This window comes from Bicyclus anynana, chromosome 17 (assembly GCF_947172395.1).
Source record: "Bicyclus anynana chromosome 17, ilBicAnyn1.1, whole genome shotgun sequence".
NCBI classification, from domain to species: Eukaryota; Metazoa; Arthropoda; class Insecta; order Lepidoptera; family Nymphalidae; genus Bicyclus; species Bicyclus anynana.
In genome coordinates, this window is record NC_069099.1 from 11,119,325 (window position 1) to 11,139,853 (window position 20,529).

Sequence of the window (20,529 nt, forward strand, 5' to 3'; positions counted from 1 at the left end):
TTTCCAGTTGAAATGTCTTTATTATCAAATAAAAAATCTTATGCACTTAATCAATAACTAAGTAAACATCAGCACCTAAAATGTAATCTACATATATTTATTTTGCTTCTAAAACCAAATTTTATCTTTAAAGTAAAATGAAAACCAAAATAAAAATATATCTATGCATCAATTGGGTGACTTCACTGACATATTTGGGAAAATCAAGTCAATTATGACTTAACCAATTCATACATAAAAATATAGATTGTCGGGATATTTGTACATATGATAAACTATGCAAACGTCACGCAGTTTCACCAGCGTAGTTCTCGTTCCCGTGGGAATACAGAGATAACAATTATGGCCTAATCCATGATTATAATGCTGTAAGAAATTTTTAAATCAGCAAAGTAGTTTCAGAGCCTATTCAATGCAAACAAACAAATAATCAAATTCTTCCTCTTTCTAATTAGTATAAATTTCATAAACAATAAAATTATTAGAATTTGGCTAATGAAAGTAGAAACTGAAATCACCCGCCAAATTTTAAAAAATCGGAGTAAATTCTCAAAATTATAGTGCAAATATTGGAATAACGGAGTTTAACACTTATAGTATAGGTAATAATGTATTCACAAATAAAAACTAATTTAAGTAAATTATGAAAACGCATGTTTTTTTACTTTGTTTATATGATTTTTAAATTTGGCGGGCAATTTCAGTCTCTACTTTCACTAGCCGAACTTTACAACCTAATGCGATAAAAAATCATAATATTACTTTTAGGCGAATCAATAGAGCATTTACCCTCTACTTCCTCAGAAACAGCTCTGATTTTGATGATTATTTTTGTTCAGTTTGTTTCTTCATATTATTTGACATCAGATCCATTTTGGAGTGAGGATGGAACGATTTATACTATTCAACAATAGTTATGCTATTTATATAATAAATAATTAAAAAACAAACACTACCGACTTCAAAAACACAAAGTTATGCAGTAAACTAATAAGCTGAAGAAAACATTATAATACTTTCTATCTACTGATTACTTTGAAGCCGGTGCCAATTGTACAATTAATGGGTAGGCAATCAATCGTACAGTTTTTTTCCACCTTAAGGATTCGAATTGTTTTCCGAAATTTATATGGGACCTACTTCGAAATAAACCCTTTACAAAAAGTAAAGAATTTTCAAAATCAGTCCACTCAGTAAAAAGTTACGCATAGTTTAACATTACAATAAATGGGAAAACAATTAATCATCTTCTATTTTCCTACTATTAGGTTTGAAATTGTTTTCCAACATTTTATGAGACTTTTAGGAATATACCCTTTCTATCAAAAAAGAATAATCAAAATCGAACCACCCAATAAAAAGTTATGCTTGGTTTTACATTAAAATGAATGAGAAAACAATCAATCGCACATTTAGGATTGGAATTGTTTTTTAAAATTTATATGGGAGCTTTACAATCAAAATACCTTTACAATCTATAAAGAATTTACGAAATCGGACCACTTCGTAATAAGTTACGCATAGTTTTACAATACAATTAATGGGAAAATAACCAGTCATCTTCGTTTTTTTAAAATTTATAATGATTTGGGACCATTGTCGGAATATACTCTTTCTATTTAAAACAAAGTTATTCAAATCGGAATTCGAAGACATGCTTGGTTTTAAACTAAAACAATCAAGAATGATCAATCAAAAGAATTATCAAAATCGGACTACCCATGTTAACAGTTATTCTTGGTTTTACATTACGAAAACAGGGGATGATTGATTGTTTAACCATTAATTTTAGTATACAACCAAGTATAACTTTTTATTGAGTGGTCCGACTTTGATAATACTTTTTTATTATAAAGGGTTCATTCCGAAGATAGTCTTTTAAAGATATGAAAAAGCAATTCGAGCCCTATAGCTAGTAAACAATAGATAACTAATTGTCGGCCCATTAATTGGAACATTGGCACCGCCTTCAAAGTGATCAATAGATAGAAAATATTATAATATTTTCTTTCGTTTGTTAGTTTTCTGCATAAGTTTGTATTTTTGAAGTCGGTTGTATTTAAAAAAAAAATATGTATAAATAGCATGGATATTTTTTAACAATTTAAATAATTTCGTCCACCAAAACATTTCTGATTTTAAATAACATAAAAAACATGACTTTAAAAAAAATCATCAAAGTCGGAGCTGTTTCTGAGGACTTCCAGCATATGCTTGTTTTATTTATTATTTGATTCCATTATTTCTTTCATAAAAACGTGACATTTTTCATTATGAGAAGTACAGATATAAAGAGACGAATTTTAGTATTCCAAAGAATCATGGTGCAGGTGCCTGGTCCATTGATTATATTTGTTACATCAATTGTTGTGATCTGTAATAGAAAATTTCATTTAACATGACTTTTTAAAATGCACTGAAAATAAATATTTACATAATTATATATAATAAGAATTCCTATTCTCTTCAGGGACATTTGTGAGATACTACTAGATACACTTACAGTTTTTAAAAACAAAACTGTAAGTGTATCTAGGAAACATGTAGTTCATTGTTATTAAGCAGGTCAAAAATACCTTGTTGGTTCAGTAGCTAGCCCATGTGTTTTGGATCACGAGATCCTGGTTCTGTCTTTAAGAGATACTGAGTTTTTGCTTCTGCTAACAAATTCTTAGTCTGGAGTTGGGAAGTTGGTGGTGTCACACCCCCGTGCCTCAGAGAGCATGTTAAGCCGTCGAACCCGGTCATTATCATTAACATTTCTGATAGTGATCATTAATCAATCTAATAATATCAACCTAAGCCGAATGAATAAAGCAAGTTACCTTGTGCTATTTTGCAAAAATGCCAGCAGCAACGTGGCTGCAGTAGTGTGGCTCGGGACGGGTACAGCTAGACCTTCATCTTTTATTTCTATCTCATGATATTTAACAATATATCTTCATTTTACAGCACCTGCAATAATAAATCAGAAGTTATACATTTTACATAACTACTATTGCATGCACTGCACCTGCAAAAATAAATAAGAAGTATACATTTATGGGGTGTAAGAGGGAGGCTAGTACCAGTCAGCCTCTCCAACTGCCAACATCACCTGCAAGTGGTGCACCCTGCAGATTGACCGACGAGGCTCTGGCGACCGACTAATGGCGGTTTAACAATTCTGATTCAGCTAGACATCACAAGTACCACAGACCGGTGTCAGGCAGCAGCGATACCGGTGCGAGAAGTCTAGGCCTGCGAATGACTAACCCGCATGCCCAGCGTGGTCATTTATGGGCATTACCTAGTACAACACAACAAGATCCATGCAAGAGGCCTATGTCCAGCAGTGGACGTCTATCGGCTGATAAGGTATACATTTTACATAATTATTATTGTTACCAGTTAAGAGGATAATCCCAGAGGATGTTGCTATTTCGTGATCTAAACCAGACATTTTCCTTTAGCATAGTACTTGTAGTGCTTACAGTCCCGTGGGAGACTAACATTCCAAAGGACCACAGTATAAAACTGAATAAATATTATGACCTAACAAATGAACTAACTAAAATGGCTATATGGTTAGTCTGTACGCCGTAGAGAGGTGCGAGAGGATTACCAGCAAAATCTCTCTATAATTTGCTTAGAGACCTTGGTCTCTCTAGAAGTGCAGATTTGGGTTACCAAATTTGGCAGACATTACTACGCAGGGAGAACAACACGAGCAGAGAAGGGGAGTGTTAATCAATTGTCAAGGAATTCTTTAACCTTACGTCCATTGATCACAAGTCCAAGCTCTGCTCAGCGTTTTTCTCTCTGCCACGTGATGGACACCCACATGGTGAATCCATGAATTGGTAAGATATTCGTCTCAAAAAAATCATGTTGTACACTAAAATAATTTAGTTGAGTAGGGTGAGGCAAGCAACAATGACCGCGTGAAATACAGTTTTTCCACAAATCTCCCTTGATTTTTTCAGGAATAAAAGTTAATTTTAGTGAAATTTATCAATAGTTTTTTCAAGTGATTATAATTATATACACAATACTAAAATGCAAACAAGGTCTTTTAAATTTTTTGTCTGTCTGTGTTTCTGTTTCTCTGGGATAATCTTTGGAACGGCTGAACCGATTTTAATTGGACTTTCATTGGAAGATAGAGGAAGTTATTGAGCAATATTTAGGCTACTTTTTATCCCAGAAACATGGTTCCCGCTGGATGTTCAAAAACTGAACATCACACGGTTGAAATCGCGGGCGTCCGCTAGTTATAATACTATTGGTTAGCCAATGTGGTTTTGGATAACTAGGTCGTGGCTTCGAATCCTGGGTCAGGCTATCAGATACTGAGTTTTTCTTTCTTCCAAGAAATTTACAGTTCTCAGCCTGGAGTTGGTAAGTTGTTTGTATTACACTCCCGCGCCTCGTCCAGGGGCCTAATTGTCTAACGGACTTCATTGATCGTAAAGTTCATACGATCGGCTACGATCAACGATCAATCGTAACTTTACATTGGTATTGTCTAATTTAGTTCATTATATGAAGACCGGATGGTGAACGATGAACTGAAATCATTCATGAAGATTGCGTATTGTTTATGCAAAACGATAGTGAAACTATCGTTAATAATATTATCAAATTTAAGTCAAACTCCATAATAATGCATATGTTTTAACAAAGTTTTATGTCTTTTGTTTAAAACATTAAAGAAGCATTAAATTTCACGACAAATATCTACTATTGAAGACAATAGCGTGAGAAAATGATACATGCAACTCAAGTAACAAAACGCAATTAACGAATTTAACCAAGGGCTATTTGGACTATTTGGTAATCTCCCTGTTGTCTGTGTAGGCTAGTGTCAAAATAACGGGGTATCCTATTAGTCTGTGGTGAAACATAGCATATTAATAACCTGTGGATTAGAAATTTAAATTTTATAAACAAAACAAAATTTTTATTTTTCAGGTTTTAAAGAGAATTTAGAAATTGAGCAAAGTTTTACTAAATTATAGTGATCTTAGGAGCAAAGTTTACTTCGTCTGTGTTATTGTTAATCAAAAATATAAAAGTAATCAAAAAAGAAAAACTACCTCTATCTAATTTTGTTGATGTCCATTTCTTAAGAAGTTTCTCATTAAAACAACCCTTAACTCAGGCAAGGCAGGGCTAAGGTGGTTAGCGTAACTACAAGTGGTTAACTTACAGTTAGCCTACTGAAGAACAATCAACAATGCCCGATTAATAAGTGATCGCGCTGCTTGTCTACTACATGTCCCTGCACTAGTTATAGCAGTAATTTCTTTGTTTGGAAGTATTTAGCACATCCGGGCTGCGCAAAAGGAGAGAGTGGGCATTTCCTCTGTCTCTTAGAAAAGTCCGCATGTTATTTTTATCCCAGTGTTAATCTCTAAGTCTCGTATGAATCGGCACTAATATACATAGGTTTACCTAAGTGTGTGATTAGTGACTTCACAAACAGACTTATTATTAAAGGATTTGAACAGTTCTCTAGCTCTTTAGGGTGTTTTATTCCTTCACCAGCCAACAACAGTGTCATAATTACAATGGGTTCGCAGAGTTAGTTTATCTAGGCATTTAGGCATATACCATTCAAAATCCTCTACTGAGAGCAAAATGTTACTGTTATATTTTATTTTTTATTCTTTACAAGTTAAACTGAAAATCCACAACCCTTTCAGTTGCTACACGTCATCACACCGGAATGCTAAATTGCTTGGCCGTAAGTCTCAATTGGTCCAGCCGGGGATCAAACACAGGACCTTCGGAACATTAATTATCATTAACATCTGATAGTGGTATATTAACATCATAACTACCAATCCACATTGGAGCAGGTTTTTTTTTTTATTCTTTACAAGTTAGCCCTTGACTACAATCTCACCTGATGGTAAGTGATGATGTAATCTATGATGGTAACGGGCTAACTTGTTAGGAGTAGTAAGACAATCCACACCCCTTTTGGTTTCTACATGGCATCGTACCGGAATGCTAAATCGCTTAGTGGTAGGTCTTTGCCAGTAAGGTGGTAACTGGCCGAAGCCTCCCACCAGCCAGACCTAGACCAATTGAGAAAACCTCAATCGGCCCAGCCAGGGATCAAAACCAGGACACCACTGCTAATGTTTTCCTCTCAAAGATTCTGTCTAACTTTTAGTATGAAAGATTAATTTTTTTATTTAATTTCAGACTAAATTGATTATTATGAACAGACCATTATGATGAACCACTGATATTGACTCAGAGACATGAAGATGAGTGCTTTGACAACAAGACTGACTAGCTGAGCCAGCTTAAGAATTATGTGGTGTGTGTGTGTGTCTAATTCCAGGAGCTCTCTATGTCAGCCATCCATCTATATTCTTACTCATTTTTGTTAATTATAAAATAAATTTGATTATTTAGTGTGTAACTTCATTGTACCTATCCTGCTAGCTGTTAGAAAGATAGCATCTGTAATAATTTATTTACGGTAAAACATATTTAAAAATAAACATGCTTTAACATTTAAGTATGGCCAATATGTTGTCAAGTACAGTGGGCAGGGCTGAATCCATGTTTGATGACTGATCCATGATGATGACTCGTTTTTCTGATTTAAGAAAATATACTAATCATCAAAACAGTGTCTGCAAGTACTGTACAGGCTGACTGTTTGGATGAGAAGTATATAGTTGATTATTTTTAATCTTTGTGGTTTCAGGGTTTAAAAAATGTCTAACTGAAAGTCTATGTTTACTGTATTTATTATTATTATAATAAATAAATTTAAAAAATCTTTTTTTTATAAACTTCCAACCCCTATTTCACCCTCAGAGGTGTCATTTTCAGTATTCTTAGAATACTAGTAGTCAAGATACTGTAATAAAAAGATAGTTTGTGAGATTGTAGGGGTAAACACTGGACCTACTGAACCAATGTTGAAGATTATTTTACCAATAAAAATCCACATTTGAGTATTATAGAAAACAGGAATTATGTGGGTGAAACTGCAGGGGGGTGAACATACACAGGTATTATAAATGTATTTTTTACAACTACACTTTTTTGAATAATTTATTTAATTATTGTAATGGTAAAAAAAAATATTAATAGTAAAATGTTAAACTGAAAGCTTTAGTTTTGGAAAAGACTACAAAAAAACAAACTCAGCGAAGTAAGTATTCTTTTATTTTCAAATATCAAAGACCAAATCAAATATCATCAGCATTTCACAATCTATGCAAATATTTTGATAATACACACACATTTATGATTTGACCAGATAACAGGGTCATCAGTACAATGTCCTATCAGCTAAAAGCCTTTGCCATCTTTTCTTCAGCACACCAATATGTTATTCTACTGTATTGCAGGTGCTTTTTGTAATATTGGAGTCTGCAGTTATAGGGTATATTCCAAATATCCTGTAAAGCAAAATTGTTAATATTGAACATATTATAAAATACACACATCAACATTTAGTCTCAATGTAAGTGTAGTTTGTGTACTAAGATAATATAGCAGACAGACAAGCTCCGCTTTGACTCATTCCCTATTCCTATCCTATTCTACTCCCACCCATTGGCTTATCTACTATTATTTCCTATTCCTATTCAGTAGCTCAGAATCCTAGGATTCCTAGGGTGGGCATGCACCAATGGAAAATGTAAATGTACCTATGAGCAATGACGAAAGAGTTCGTTTGCCATAATCATAATTTTAAAAATGAAATTCGATTACTTTTTGCTTAATAACCAGCAAACTTAACTAAACCACACACATAAGCCCTGGAACACAGATCCCAACACATTGGATACAACAACATGCAAGTTGTCGCAGAAATCTAAAACATGGTATGGTATTAAATATCGTAGGTATTGAGTTTATGTCGCTCTATGGACTTATCGTCTCTTTCTCTGGTACATCCAAAGAAAGTGTGTGTAAGAAGACATTGGATGCTGGAAGAAAGATGCTGTTTGATCCCCAGTTCTTGGAGGAGTGAGACTGTGTCCAGGATATTCAAGCTTTATTATATTCAAGCAATTCTTCTTCAACATATTTCTAGAGCGTGTATATTCTTTTTCTCACTTTCTCTCAGAGTCCAAGTCTCAGCATCCTATATAAATCGATTAATAGCACTCAATTAACTTCATTGTTTTGACTTTATAGGTTCATTGCAAAGAATATATTATTTATTACTCTTTTTAACAGAGTTCATTGTTTACAAACAAAACACTTCGCAAAGTTTCGTCCTAAAAATGCTAACTGTGGACGGGGAGACTGAATTGAGAGATTTAGAATGGAAAAAAATATTAATTTTAGATATTTAACAAAATATAAATTATTATTTTGGAATTTTGGACATCCACAATTTGTCCGTTTTACGATCAAAGGTGACTCAAGACCCATCGTAAGTTTTTGACATAAGCCATGAACATAAAACTTTACACAATTCGAAGACAATCGCAAATAACTGTCAAATCTTAACAAATCATTCACTCTTCGTATAAAAATAACGATCTAATCGTAATGAACTAACTATGCCCAACCGATGGCTTTCCATTGGCTTACACAATCCGAAATAGCCGTTTGACAAGTAAAAACGTACGATTTCAACTGTCAAATTCAATCGTTTGCGTTAGACAATTAGGCCCCAGGTCATTATCATTAACATCTGATAGTGATCCACAGTGAATTTCACTTTATCTCCCTTAGCTCACCAACCTTTATTGTAGCAGTGTGGTGGGTCTAAGCTCCCTAACCCCTTTTATATAAGGTCTGGCTCTGTTAAACTAGTGTCGTTAAAATAGGCTGATAATGATGATGAAGCAGGTTACCTTGTGCTATATTGCAAACATGCCAGCAGCAACTGTGTGGCTCAGCACTGACTGGCACAGCTAGACCTTCATCTTCTATTTTGCTACACCTGAAAAATTCAACATAAAGAATAAATTTTATGTATTTTCACCAGTTAAAAACAAATGAAAACTAAAATAATTTTATTAAGTGAAAAATGTGAAGAATAGATTATGAAAAAAAAACATAGACTCGAATTGATAACCTCCTTCTTTTTTTGAAGTAGGTTAAAAATGTGAAAAAAAATTCAGTTAAATTCTCATCTTGGAGTTGGGAAGCCTTTAATCCCGATTATTATCATTAGCATCAGATAGTGGTTATTAATTAATTGAACATTATCACCCTAAGCCCTCCAACAGCATTGGAGCAGTGTGGTGGGTCTCAGCTCCATAATCACTTTTCTATAAGGCCTGGCCCTGTAATGCCGTAAAAATAGGTTGATAACAACGATGAAGCAGGTTACCTTGTGCTATTTTGCAAACATGCCAGCAGCAACTGTGTGACTCAGCACTGACTGGCACAGCTAGACCTTCATCTTCTATTTTGCTACACCTGAAAAATTCAACATAAAGAATAAATTTTATGTATTTTCACCAGTTAAAAAACAAATGAAAACTAAAATAAAAACATAGAAGTCGGTTAAAAATAATTCAGTTAAATTCTCATCTTGGAGTTTGGAAGCCTTCAATCCCGATTATTATCATTAGCATCAGATAGTGGTTATTAATTAATTGAACATTATCACCCTAAGCCCTCCAACAGCATTGGAGCGGTGTGGTGGGTCTCAGCTCCATAATCACTTTTCTATAAGGCCTGGCCCTGTAATGCTGTTAAAATAGGTTGATAACAACGATGAAGTAGGTTACCTTGTGCTATTTTGCAAACATGCCAGCAGCAACTGTGTGGCTCAGCACTGACTGGCACAGCTAGACCTTCATCTTCTATTTTGCTACACCTGAAAATTTAAACATAAAGAATAAATTTTATGTATTTTCACCAGTTAAAAAACAAATAAAAACTAAAAGAATTTTATTAAGTGAAAAATGTGAAGAATAGATTATGAAAAAAAAACATAGACTCGAATTGAGAACCTCCTTCTTTTTTTGAAGTAGGTTAAAAATGTGAAAAAAAATTCAGTTAAATTCTCATCTTGGAGTTGGGAAGCCTTTAATCCTTATTATTATAATTAACATCAGATAGTGGTTATTAATTAATTGAACATTATCACCCTAAGCCCACCAACAGCATTGGAGCAGTGTGGTGGGTCTCAGCTCCATAATCACTTTTCTATAAGGCCTGGCCCTGTAATGCCGTTAAAATAGGTTGATAATAACGATGAAGCAGGTTACCTTGTGCTATTTAGCAAACATGCCAGCAGCAACTGTGTGGCTCAGCACTGACTGGCACAGCTAGACCTTCATCTTCTATTTTGCTACACCTGAAAAATTAAACATAAAGAATAAATTTTATGTATTTTCACCAGTTAAAAAACAAATGAAAACTAAAATAAAAACATAGAAGTCGGTTAAAAATAATTCAGTTAAATTCTCATCTTGGAGTTTGGAAGCCTTCAATCCCGATTATTATCATTAGCATCTGATAGTGGTTATTAATTAATGGAACATTATCACCCTAAGCCCTCCAACAGCATTGGAGCAGTGTGGTGGGTCTCAGCTCCATAATCACTTTTCTATAAGGCCTGGCCCTGTAATGCTGTTAAAATAGGTTGATAATAACGATGAAGTAGGTTACCTTGTGCTATTTTGCAAACATGCCAGCAGCAACTGTGTGGCTCAGCACTGACTGGCACAGCTAGACCTTCATCTTCTATTTTGCTACACCTGAAAATTTAAACATAAAGAATAAATTTTATGTATTTTCACCAGTTAAAAAACAAATAAAAACTAAAAGAATTTTATTAAGTGAAAAATGTGAAGAATAGATTATGAACAAAAAAACATAGACTCGAATTGAGAACCTCCTTCTTTTTTAAAATCGGTTAAAAATGTAAAAAAAAATTCAGTCAAATTCTCATCTTGGAGTTGGGAAGCCGATAGCAAAATTTCACATATTTTCACCAGTTAAAAACAAACAAAAACTAAAAGAATTTTATTAAGTGAAAAATGTGAAGAATAGATTATGAAAAATGTAAAAAAAAATCAGTTAAATTCTCATCCTGAAGTTGGGAAACCTTTAATCCCGATTATTAACATTAGCATCAGATAGTGGTAATTAATTAATTGAACATTATCACCCTAAGCCCACCAACAGCATTGGAGCAGTGTGGTGGGTCTCAGCTCCATACCTCCTCTACTATATGGAGACAATGATAAATGATGGATGTGTAGGATTAAAATAGCTTCTATGAAACATAACCTATTTTAACATACCTATTGCCTGGTTTCCATCTGTTAATGCTATATTTGCTAAGCATTGTGTTTTAATATTATTTTATTCTATTGTCTTCTTTTAAATTATCTTCTTGAAATTTCTTAGTCTGGCTTGCAAGTAATGCTAAATTTTGGGCTCATTTTTTGTGAGTTTGTTGGTACTGAACTTCTGCGAACATTGTTCATTTTTGAAAGCTTTGATTGCTTTTTGAGACATTGTGTAAATATTTTTTATATTAAAAACCGTCGTCATGCGGGTAAAATTCATGTGAAGAAGCAGGATTGCTGAAAGCATTAGGTATATATTTTATATACCTAATGCTGCTTTATTGGTTCAGTGTAACTATCATGAAATTCTGAGTTTGAGTCCTGGGTTGGTCTATGAAATATTGAGCATTTCCTTCTTCCACGAAACTCACAATAAAAATCTATACTGATATGTATTCAACCCATTTTTAAATTAAATGTCTTAAATGGTGAAGCATAACATTGTGAAGAAACCTGCATAACTGAGAATTTTCTTAATTGTCTAGGTGTGCGAAGTCTGCCAATCCGCATTGGGCCAGCATGGAGGACTAAGGCCTAACCCCTCTCGTCCTGAGAAGTGACTCGTGCTCAACAATGAGCCGAAAATGGGTTGTTAATCTATACTAATATTATAAAGAGGTAAAGTTTGTAAGTTTGTCACATTTTTTAAATGGTGTAATTTTCGGAACTACTGGTCCGATTTCAAAAATTCTTTCACCAGTAGAATGCTACATTATCGGGGAGTGCTATAGGCTATATTTTATAATAACATGATATATATTCGCCGAGTTAACACAGTTTTTGTCATACAGGTCGGACCGAAAATCCTCTTAAGCAGACTTATTCGCATGCGCTGCCTTAACCATTGTGTAAAATTGAAATTAATGTATGGAGGCTTTATGTATCTTTAAAAGTTCTACAAAAAGTCCGCGACACCATATATCTATCTTCTATATATTAGCAGATATAGTACCTTTTGTGTTTTGAAAATTATAAATTTTATATACTTAGGTTTGCGTCATTATTTATGCTACTTAACTTAAATCCTTATCAAAATAAATTATTTGATAATCACAAGGATATTATGGAGATAAGATTTGCCCTTTATACTATGTTAATTAGTTTTGGAGATAATACAAAATTTCTCAAAGACGCAGAAAGTCCGCTACATGACGCCCCGCGCTTTCCATTACGTGGTTCCCGTTCCTGTGTGAATATGGGAATCAAACATAGCCTATGACACTCGCAAATAACGTAACTTTCTATTGATAAAACAATCTTTCAAATCGGTCCAGTAGATCCAAAGATTATAATTTTAGCATAGAAGTCTCTATTTTCCTTTGTCATCGCACCACGCTCATATTTTCTATTTTTTGTCTGTCTGTTTGCCTTTTTTTTGACCGGGCATCACGCTGATTACAGAATGAATTCAAACGATACTTAAGACGATTTGAGACCATAATACGTAGAAGGATAATAGGATACTTTTTGTCGTGAAAACAAAATCAGAATTGGGTGAAGTAGGGGTAGAAAGTTTGTACGGAAAGTCCTTAATTTTTTTAGTTACAAGGTATAAGTTATAAAACTTGCAAAATAGAATGTGAAATAGGGGTTGAAAGTTGACATCGATTTTTACGCGGACGAAGTCGCGGGCGTCCGCTAGTATGTATTATAAAGAGGTAAAGTTGGTGGTGTTCTAGCAGGTAAACTCTGGATCTACTGAACCAATTTTGAAAATTCTTTTACCACTAGAAAGCCACGTTATTTCTGAGTATCATAGGCTATATTTTATCCGCGTATTCTCAAACTGCAGAAAGTTGGTTAATATTTATATTAACACATTACACACATCACTAACTAGTCTCAAAGTAAGCTTAGCTTGTGTTATGGGTAGTAAAAGCTCAACTGAATGAGGAATGTTCATAAATAAATTATATATACTTAATATTCTTTATAAACTCCAAGCCCACCAACCGATACTGATGAATGAAGGATAAGTAGGATTAAGTAGCATCTACAGGGTGCTCGGGAGTATTTCCCATAACTCTAGGGTAGCTCCAAGTTCTATAAGGAAAATTAACTTAAAATGTCTAAGGAACATGTGTATTAAAAAACTTTAATAAAAACAAGTCAACCGACTTCAAAAACATACTTACTAAACTAAAAAACGAAAAATAAGATTATACTAAGTTCTATATATCATATTATGTTCTAACTGATGATCAGTTTGAAGGTGGTGCTAGCCCAATGATGTATTAATTCAAGCCATGTAAGAATATCATAAATATTTAGGTTTTTCAGACAGTGTTCTTTCATGTAGTTCTTTCAGTAACAGCTTAAATTACAACAACACCGGTTTAGCACAGCCTTCAAACTGATCATCAGTTAGAACATAATATGATATGAACCTAGTATAATATTATTTTTCGCTTTTTAGTTTAGCCAGTATGTTTTATGTTTATGAAGTTGGTTGAATTTCTTTAATTAAAAATTTTTATTTTTCCATTTTTAGTGAAATCATCCTAGATATTGATCTAGCGCCAAAGGTATGTTGCTATGAGTCGTGATAAAACATTGTATTTGATTGCCTCTGACTTAGAATCAAACTAATTACTACTGTAAACCATCGAGAAGTTCCCTTAACCGTCCTTCGTCTTCATTACCAGACCCCTAATACAGTCACAACCCATCTAGGTGGAAAGTTTTCATCAATACAAATTTATCAACACATGGTAGCTACTGTGAACCGTTGAGGAGTTCTCTTAACTGTCCTACTTCTTCATCACCAGACCCCTAATACAGTCACAACCCATCTAGGTGGAAAGTTCTCCTCAATATAAACTAGTAGCTAAGGTAACTTCTATAAGTGGACTTGTCAACACCTTGAATTTATGAGAAATAGTCCCGAGCATCCTGTATAAAATGTAACTTAACTATGCCTAGTTTGTTTCAGCTGATGCTATATTTATGAACAGCACCAATACATATCAATAAAATTTAAGTGTATGTCTGTGATTTCAAAATAACTGCGTTTTCTCAAGTGCCTATATACAATACTGACATACAGTCATACTTCTTTAAAATGTTCATCTGTCTGTTTGTTTGAGCTAATCTCTGGAACAGCAGGGTCATTTTAATGGGACTTTTACTGGAAGATAGAGAAGATTATTGATCAACATCTACTTAATATTTTGGCCATTACTTGTTATTTAACATGGGCGTACACTCACAACCACATAGACACTGAAATACATCCATGCTCATCACACTAATATGATGAGTTCAATTGCCACAACTGGCTGTGGCGTGTAGATGCAAAGAGCAATGATGCTATCTACTGCATCACTGGAGAGCTGTTGCTGGTGTTATATCCCTATATCTCAGAGAGTATGATATGCTATATATCCCAGTCATTATCATTAACACCTGATTGTGATCCTTTTATAATTTAACTTTATTACCCCAAGCCTATCAACCCACATTGGAGCAGTGTGCATTTTACAGTAGGTGTTTAACTTACCTTCTTATTCTCTCTCTCTCTTGTTCTTACAGGCAAAACATCTCGTCTTTTTTAAAAATGTAGATGACAAACCATTCATAGTTCAATGTAAAATTTATTCTAAAAGTCCAATAGTCTAATCATTGATTATCTGGACATTACTGAAATTAAGAGAGTGAGTAAATTTAATTAAAAATACATAAACATACTACGCATGAAGAGACAGATGAATATCTTAACATTCCGTGCAGGTGCCAGGTCCATCGCCTGGTAGAGAGAAATACTCCGAGCAGAGTCCTGGAGTTGTGACTACAGGATGTAGGGTTAAGGAATTCCTTGACAATTGATTAAACTCCCCTACTTGTGTTGTTCTCCCTGTTTAGCCAAATTTGGTAAGATCCTACTAAGAGCAGCTTTGGATACTTATTCTTCTTTCTCTCTTTCTTCTACATAGAAGTTGCTGCAGTCCTAAAGATGCCAAGGTCATTAAACAAGTTATAGAAAGATTTTGTTGGTAATCCTCTCGCAGCTACTTCTACGGCAGACAGACTAACCACATAGCCATTTTTACTTAGTTCATTTGTTATTATTGTTTATTACAAAACCTTGACAAGAACCAGGTGAGAAATATAACTAAAATGTCCGGAGGCAATCTGATGATAGAACAGAAACACAGATGAGGGAATTCTTCAACTGTTCACAGAAGCTACATTGTCAAAAAGAAAAAAAAAAAAAATGTGCAAAGCTTAGGTCTTATAGCTAAAAGCTATTTCTTTCAAACAACCTTCAATGAAAAATGTATCTTATTATTGGCAAAAGCTTCTATAGATCAAGGCAAGAAAAATATTGCCGAAATGGCCTCCGTAGCACAGTGAATTAACTACGCAAAAGTCCTGGGTTCTATCCCCGGCTGGGCCAATTGAAGTTTTCTTTCTGGTCTATGTCTGGCTGGCTAGTTAATACCCTACTGGCAAGCGATTTAGTGTTCCGGTGAGATATTATGTAGAAACAGAAATGTGTGTGGATTTTCATCCTTTGCCTAACTAGTTATCTCGCTTCCATCTTAGATTGCATCATCACTTATCATCTTATTCTATAATTATGTCAAAGAACAGATTTTTGTACAAAGTAAACTAACATACTCTTCATTAGTCTGCCTAGTGCCTAACATAATTATAAAAACTTGTAATTGTAGTTTCAAATTAACAAATTGTTCTGGTTCATCATTACATAATTATAAACTACTTATTATAGATTCAAAAATAAAACTCAAATTTTACTCTACCTGCCTTTAGTACATATACCTGTGGTTTAATATTGAATTGGTAACAGATACTTTCAAATTAGTTCATGGAATTTGCTTTTCTCAGATGTTTATTTTCATTACCATTTCATAATTAACCTTATGTTGCTCCAGATTAAGCTACCTATGATAACCAAATGAAAATCTGTTCAGTAGGTCCAGAGAAGTAAACATTCAGACAGCTGCAGGTCAGACAGTTATTTGGGGTGCATTGCATCTACAAACATTACCATAATGTGTAAACCCAGCATAGTTGTATAATTGAGCGAGTTTCATAAGAATTAGTAGGATTTTAATAATTCCCATATCTTGAGAAGACTACTAAGAAACCTAATTAACTAACTAATGTAATCATTATCTGATCAATAGCTATAATTAAAGTATTTTATTATTAGTTAAAACTTAAAGTAGGTACATACCGGAGACTAAATTTGTAGAATCAAATTTCTGTAATCTCTGTAGGGTCTTCTCTGTATCATCGGCAGGCGAAGAACCACACTCAAAGCATTTTCTTTTGTTCTTCTTCATAGTTATAGAGACACTTGAACTAACAAAGTCTTATTTTTTATTAAGTAATTGGGGTTGCCACACTTCGTTTAGAAAATCTTACCCATACGTTACTAAAACAATATTCAACGAGAGTGTCTCTCTATATTTTTGTAGAAGAAAAGTATTTATTGAGTTATTAAAGTCATATTTAAATCTAAAAATGTATTAGATTTATCAAAATATTATGTCAGGCGTGAGCTACTAACGATAATAATATTGCTACAACTACCAGACGGTAGAACCGTATGGATGATGACACCACAGGTCTAGCCCCCGTAGGTATAACCAAACTTTGTTCGAGAGTTGACCCGGCCTGCTTCTATCAATGCCGAAAGAAAATAGACTTTGTTGTCTAGACATAAGACCGGTTTTTCAACGCAATAAACACTTCATACTCCAACAGACAAAACATCGCGAGACGCGTTCCCGGACGCGTTCGTTTAAGAATGTGTGAGTGACGTCCCATTGCCGATGAAAAATTGTCTTTACTTTATCAAACATAAGACCGATTTTTTAACGCAGTATACACTTAATACTCTTAATACTCCAATATTTGGAGTCCCTGATTTTAATCCTTATTTTAAAAACATAATGTTTATTTGTTTTAGTATGATTATTTATCTGCTAAAGTAACAAGTTAATGTAACCCGACAGTATCATGAGGTAATATTAAAAGAAATAACTAAATAATAAAATAAAATTGAAATTTTGAAATTAATGACTGAAATATTTTTGTTTGCAAATTTTTTTCTTTTTTTTTGTGGATTACAAAAACCAAAAATAGTTGAAGAAACCAATTGAAAAAAACAAAATAAAAAGACAAAAATGATTTCTGTTACCCGGGATCGAACTCAGGATTCAATTTTTTTGTACCTTGCGTACATACCACTATTATAGTCCAAATGACTACGTAAAACTTGTTTGAAATTAATGTACGCTTAGTATCAGATAATATGACGTAAAATCGCTGGCCACTGAGTATTTAGGAGTACGTATCTATTCTATAGGTCCTAATGGCTCGTACTTCTAAATACTCGTGGAGCTAGTCTTTGGAGCGCGTCTCTCGGCGTACTCGTACTCGTAACACTCAGTATGCGTTTTAGCGAGTACGACTCACCTCTAATTTTTGCAGGACAGGAGCCCACAGATCACTATAGAGGAGCCACCAGAGTGCACCACATATTATACTACTCTATGGTGCACCAGAGTATATACTCTTTGGGAGCCACAGACCACAAACGGCTAAAAAGACACAGACGACAAATGAAGACAGGAGCATAGACTGCCGTCTGCCACGACTGCCACAGACTTAGATTAATATGATAACCATAGACGAAAAAAATAAATTAAATGATTAATAAATGAATGAATGTGATGTGATGAACTTATACCTTAATGGTCTGACTTATACGGCTAAAGCTCAGACTAATTATATAGGAATCTGCATTATTATACGTATACATTTCTAGGGAGCTTTTTGCACGACGAAAACGATTACAATAAAAATCATCGATTCTGAAGAAAAAGTTTTTGTCTACGCGTTAGATCGTTGATGTTGTAGTTTGACAGAGGGGCAACGTATAGGTAGACAGATCCCTATATAGTTTGTCTGAGGTGGACTGTAAAAAATATGATGTTGTAAAAGAAAAGAACTGTGAGTCGTATAAAAAATCTCATCTTGTCTTTTCCATTTAGTATCTATTATTCTGTGTTCATTTCCTAGTCTATGGTGTTTGTAAACAAAAATATTGTCTGGGAGTGGAAATTATGTAATAAATCAAATAAATATTATAATTATCCACCACTACCACTATTATATTTATTTATCATTAGAAATGACTTCACAACAAAAAACTCGTATGTCATTACAATATTTACAAACCATAGTGAAAAATTATAAGAAAAATAAATTTTTAAGATATGGCTTACCATTTCTTATTTTTACGGTTGGAGGATCGCTGGCATTAAAAGAGTGGACACAGATAAGGTAAATAAAATCTATTTTGTATACGTTATCAAAATGCATATAGTCTTGAAAGTATATTACATTTCATATTCTTATGATTAAATAGATGACGCAGCGCGGTTTTACCCGCGTGGTTCCCGTCCCCGTAGGAAAACGGAGATAATATATGGCCTATAGCCTTCCTCGATAAATAATAAATAAATATCTAATATTTATTGAAAGAATTTTTCAAATAGGTAGTTTCTGAGATTAGCGCGTTCAATCAAACAAACAAACAAACTCTTCAGCTTTATAATATTAGTATAGATGCAATCTCTTACCTCTCGACATTAGAAAAAGGTTTAATATGTACAATGTATATTGATTCTATACACTTGTAAGTTACTATCCATTTGCGGAAATTCTACGGGAATAGTCTAAAATAGTAAATTACAATTTATTAACATTTAGAATAAACACTCCAAAAAACAAATTAATTTACATAGTGGGCACTTATACTATGTAAAAATTTCTTAACAGGTATCAATTTGCACAGGTGAAAGGTATGAGCAATGCAGAGGCAGAAAAAATGGGTCTCCACAGAGACAAGAAAGTAACTCTGGAGGGTGTCTATGATGAAATACAGAAACTGGACATTGATAATTGGGAGAACAAGAGAGGACCCCGACCCTGGGAACCTGCAGAGGAGAAGAAGGAATAGTTCTTGTATATTAAATATTATTTAAAATAAATTTAGTTAACTTTTAGAATAATACTTGCAAGTGTTTTATTGGTACTGTATTGAGAAAAATATAGTATCATTCCAAGGATTCACAGTGGCAAAGAGTTGGCAAAGCGAAATTACTTAACAGATCCCAGCAAGATCCCAGCACATGTGAAGTGGATGTGGGTTTAAAGGGCCTGTTTAGATGTCAACACTCAGCTTGTTTGATTATGTTGTTCTCCCAGCCCAACCTTTGGTAGTATCGTACCCTATCCCTCTCCAATAAGAAGAGAAACCTAAACTCATAGAGTAGAATTTATATAGGATAGCGGGCCGTTAAAATAGGCTATTATATTATATTATATTTAGGTTGGTATATTGGTAATGATGATGCAATTTCCATGTGAACCATTGGGTATATGAACATTGTTGTTGTGGGCTTTTCTTTAGTATAGGTAAAGCTAGAATTTAGCAAGCCTATAAGAAAAAAAATTAAAATCTGTTTCCAATGTTTTTTTGCAATGGATAAGTAATAGGTACCTATATCTCCCTCGTTATCAACCCATATTTGGCTCACTGCTAAGCCCGAGTCTCTTCTCAGAATGAGAGGGGTTAGGCCAATAGTCCACCACCCAATGCGGGTTGGCAGACTTCACACACCCAGAGAATTAAGAAAATTCTCTGGTATGCAGGTTTCCTCACGATGTTTTCTTTGTATGTATATGTGTATTATCTATGTAGGTAGGTATCTATATTTAGAGCAAAGTTCAATGATTTTAAAATGCTTGTATTCTTGGCAATGTACTATCTCAGGTTCGTTGACTTAAAACAAAGAAACCATTCATTTCTTTGTTTCATTTTTGTTAAAGATTAGGTAGGTAGGTAGGCTATATAATTAATTGTTGGTAAATTTCTCTAAGTAATATAAATACCTAGTGACATTTTATTATTAAATTAAAAGTCTTAAAATTGCATCAGATTATACTAATAAGATTAGGCACAAACTAATAAGCTTTGCGGAAAAAAATGAATCATCGTATTATCGGTTGCCTGACGGTGACCTCACAAAGAAAATACTACGCAGTTCGCCCACTTTCCAGAAATAATGTTTTTATTATCTATCTCATTTGCACTTAAGTAAAAGAACAGAGATGAAAGTTTCATTCGGCAGATTCCGTAGATTATCGGCAGTTTCCGTTGTATTGATCGAACTTGGCAAGAGCGTCTATAAAAGGAATCGGAGGGCGT

General features: G+C 33.9%; 1 protein-coding gene and 3 long non-coding RNA genes across 7 annotated transcripts; 2 read left to right on the forward strand and 2 right to left on the reverse strand.

Moving 5' to 3' along the window:
- Positions 1–6: 6 nt before the first annotated feature.
- On the reverse strand, positions 7–17,729 carry LOC128198906 (uncharacterized). 4 transcript variants are annotated; one of them, XR_008251612.1, is made up of 10 exons: positions 16,483–17,729; positions 14,782–14,921; positions 11,235–11,519; positions 10,597–10,685; positions 10,194–10,282; positions 9,711–9,799; positions 9,308–9,396; positions 8,826–8,914; positions 2,826–2,955; positions 7–2,374 (listed from the first exon to the last, which is right to left on the reverse strand). It is a non-coding gene; the product is annotated as an uncharacterized LOC128198906 (long non-coding RNA). The 4 variants fall into 4 exon arrangements; XR_008251613.1 differs by having other exon boundaries at positions 10,597–11,403; XR_008251611.1 differs by having other exon boundaries at positions 10,597–11,519.
- LOC128198907 (uncharacterized) lies at positions 4,757–6,410 on the forward strand. Its single transcript, XR_008251615.1, has 2 exons — positions 4,757–5,334; positions 6,196–6,410. It is a non-coding gene; the product is annotated as an uncharacterized LOC128198907 (long non-coding RNA).
- On the reverse strand, positions 7,158–8,817 carry LOC128198908 (uncharacterized). The gene is made up of 2 exons (XR_008251616.1): positions 7,665–8,817; positions 7,158–7,412 (listed from the first exon to the last, which is right to left on the reverse strand). It is a non-coding gene; the product is annotated as an uncharacterized LOC128198908 (long non-coding RNA).
- Positions 17,730–18,294: 565 nt separating the features above from the next.
- On the forward strand, positions 18,295–19,332 carry LOC112056843 (cytochrome c oxidase assembly protein COX16 homolog, mitochondrial). Its single transcript, XM_024097325.2, has 2 exons — positions 18,295–18,599; positions 19,098–19,332. The coding sequence occupies exons 1-2, from the start codon at positions 18,448–18,450 to the stop codon at positions 19,276–19,278; spliced, it is 333 nt and encodes a 110-aa protein (XP_023953093.1). The 5' UTR covers positions 18,295–18,447; the 3' UTR covers positions 19,279–19,332.
- Positions 19,333–20,529: the final 1,197 nt, after the last annotated feature.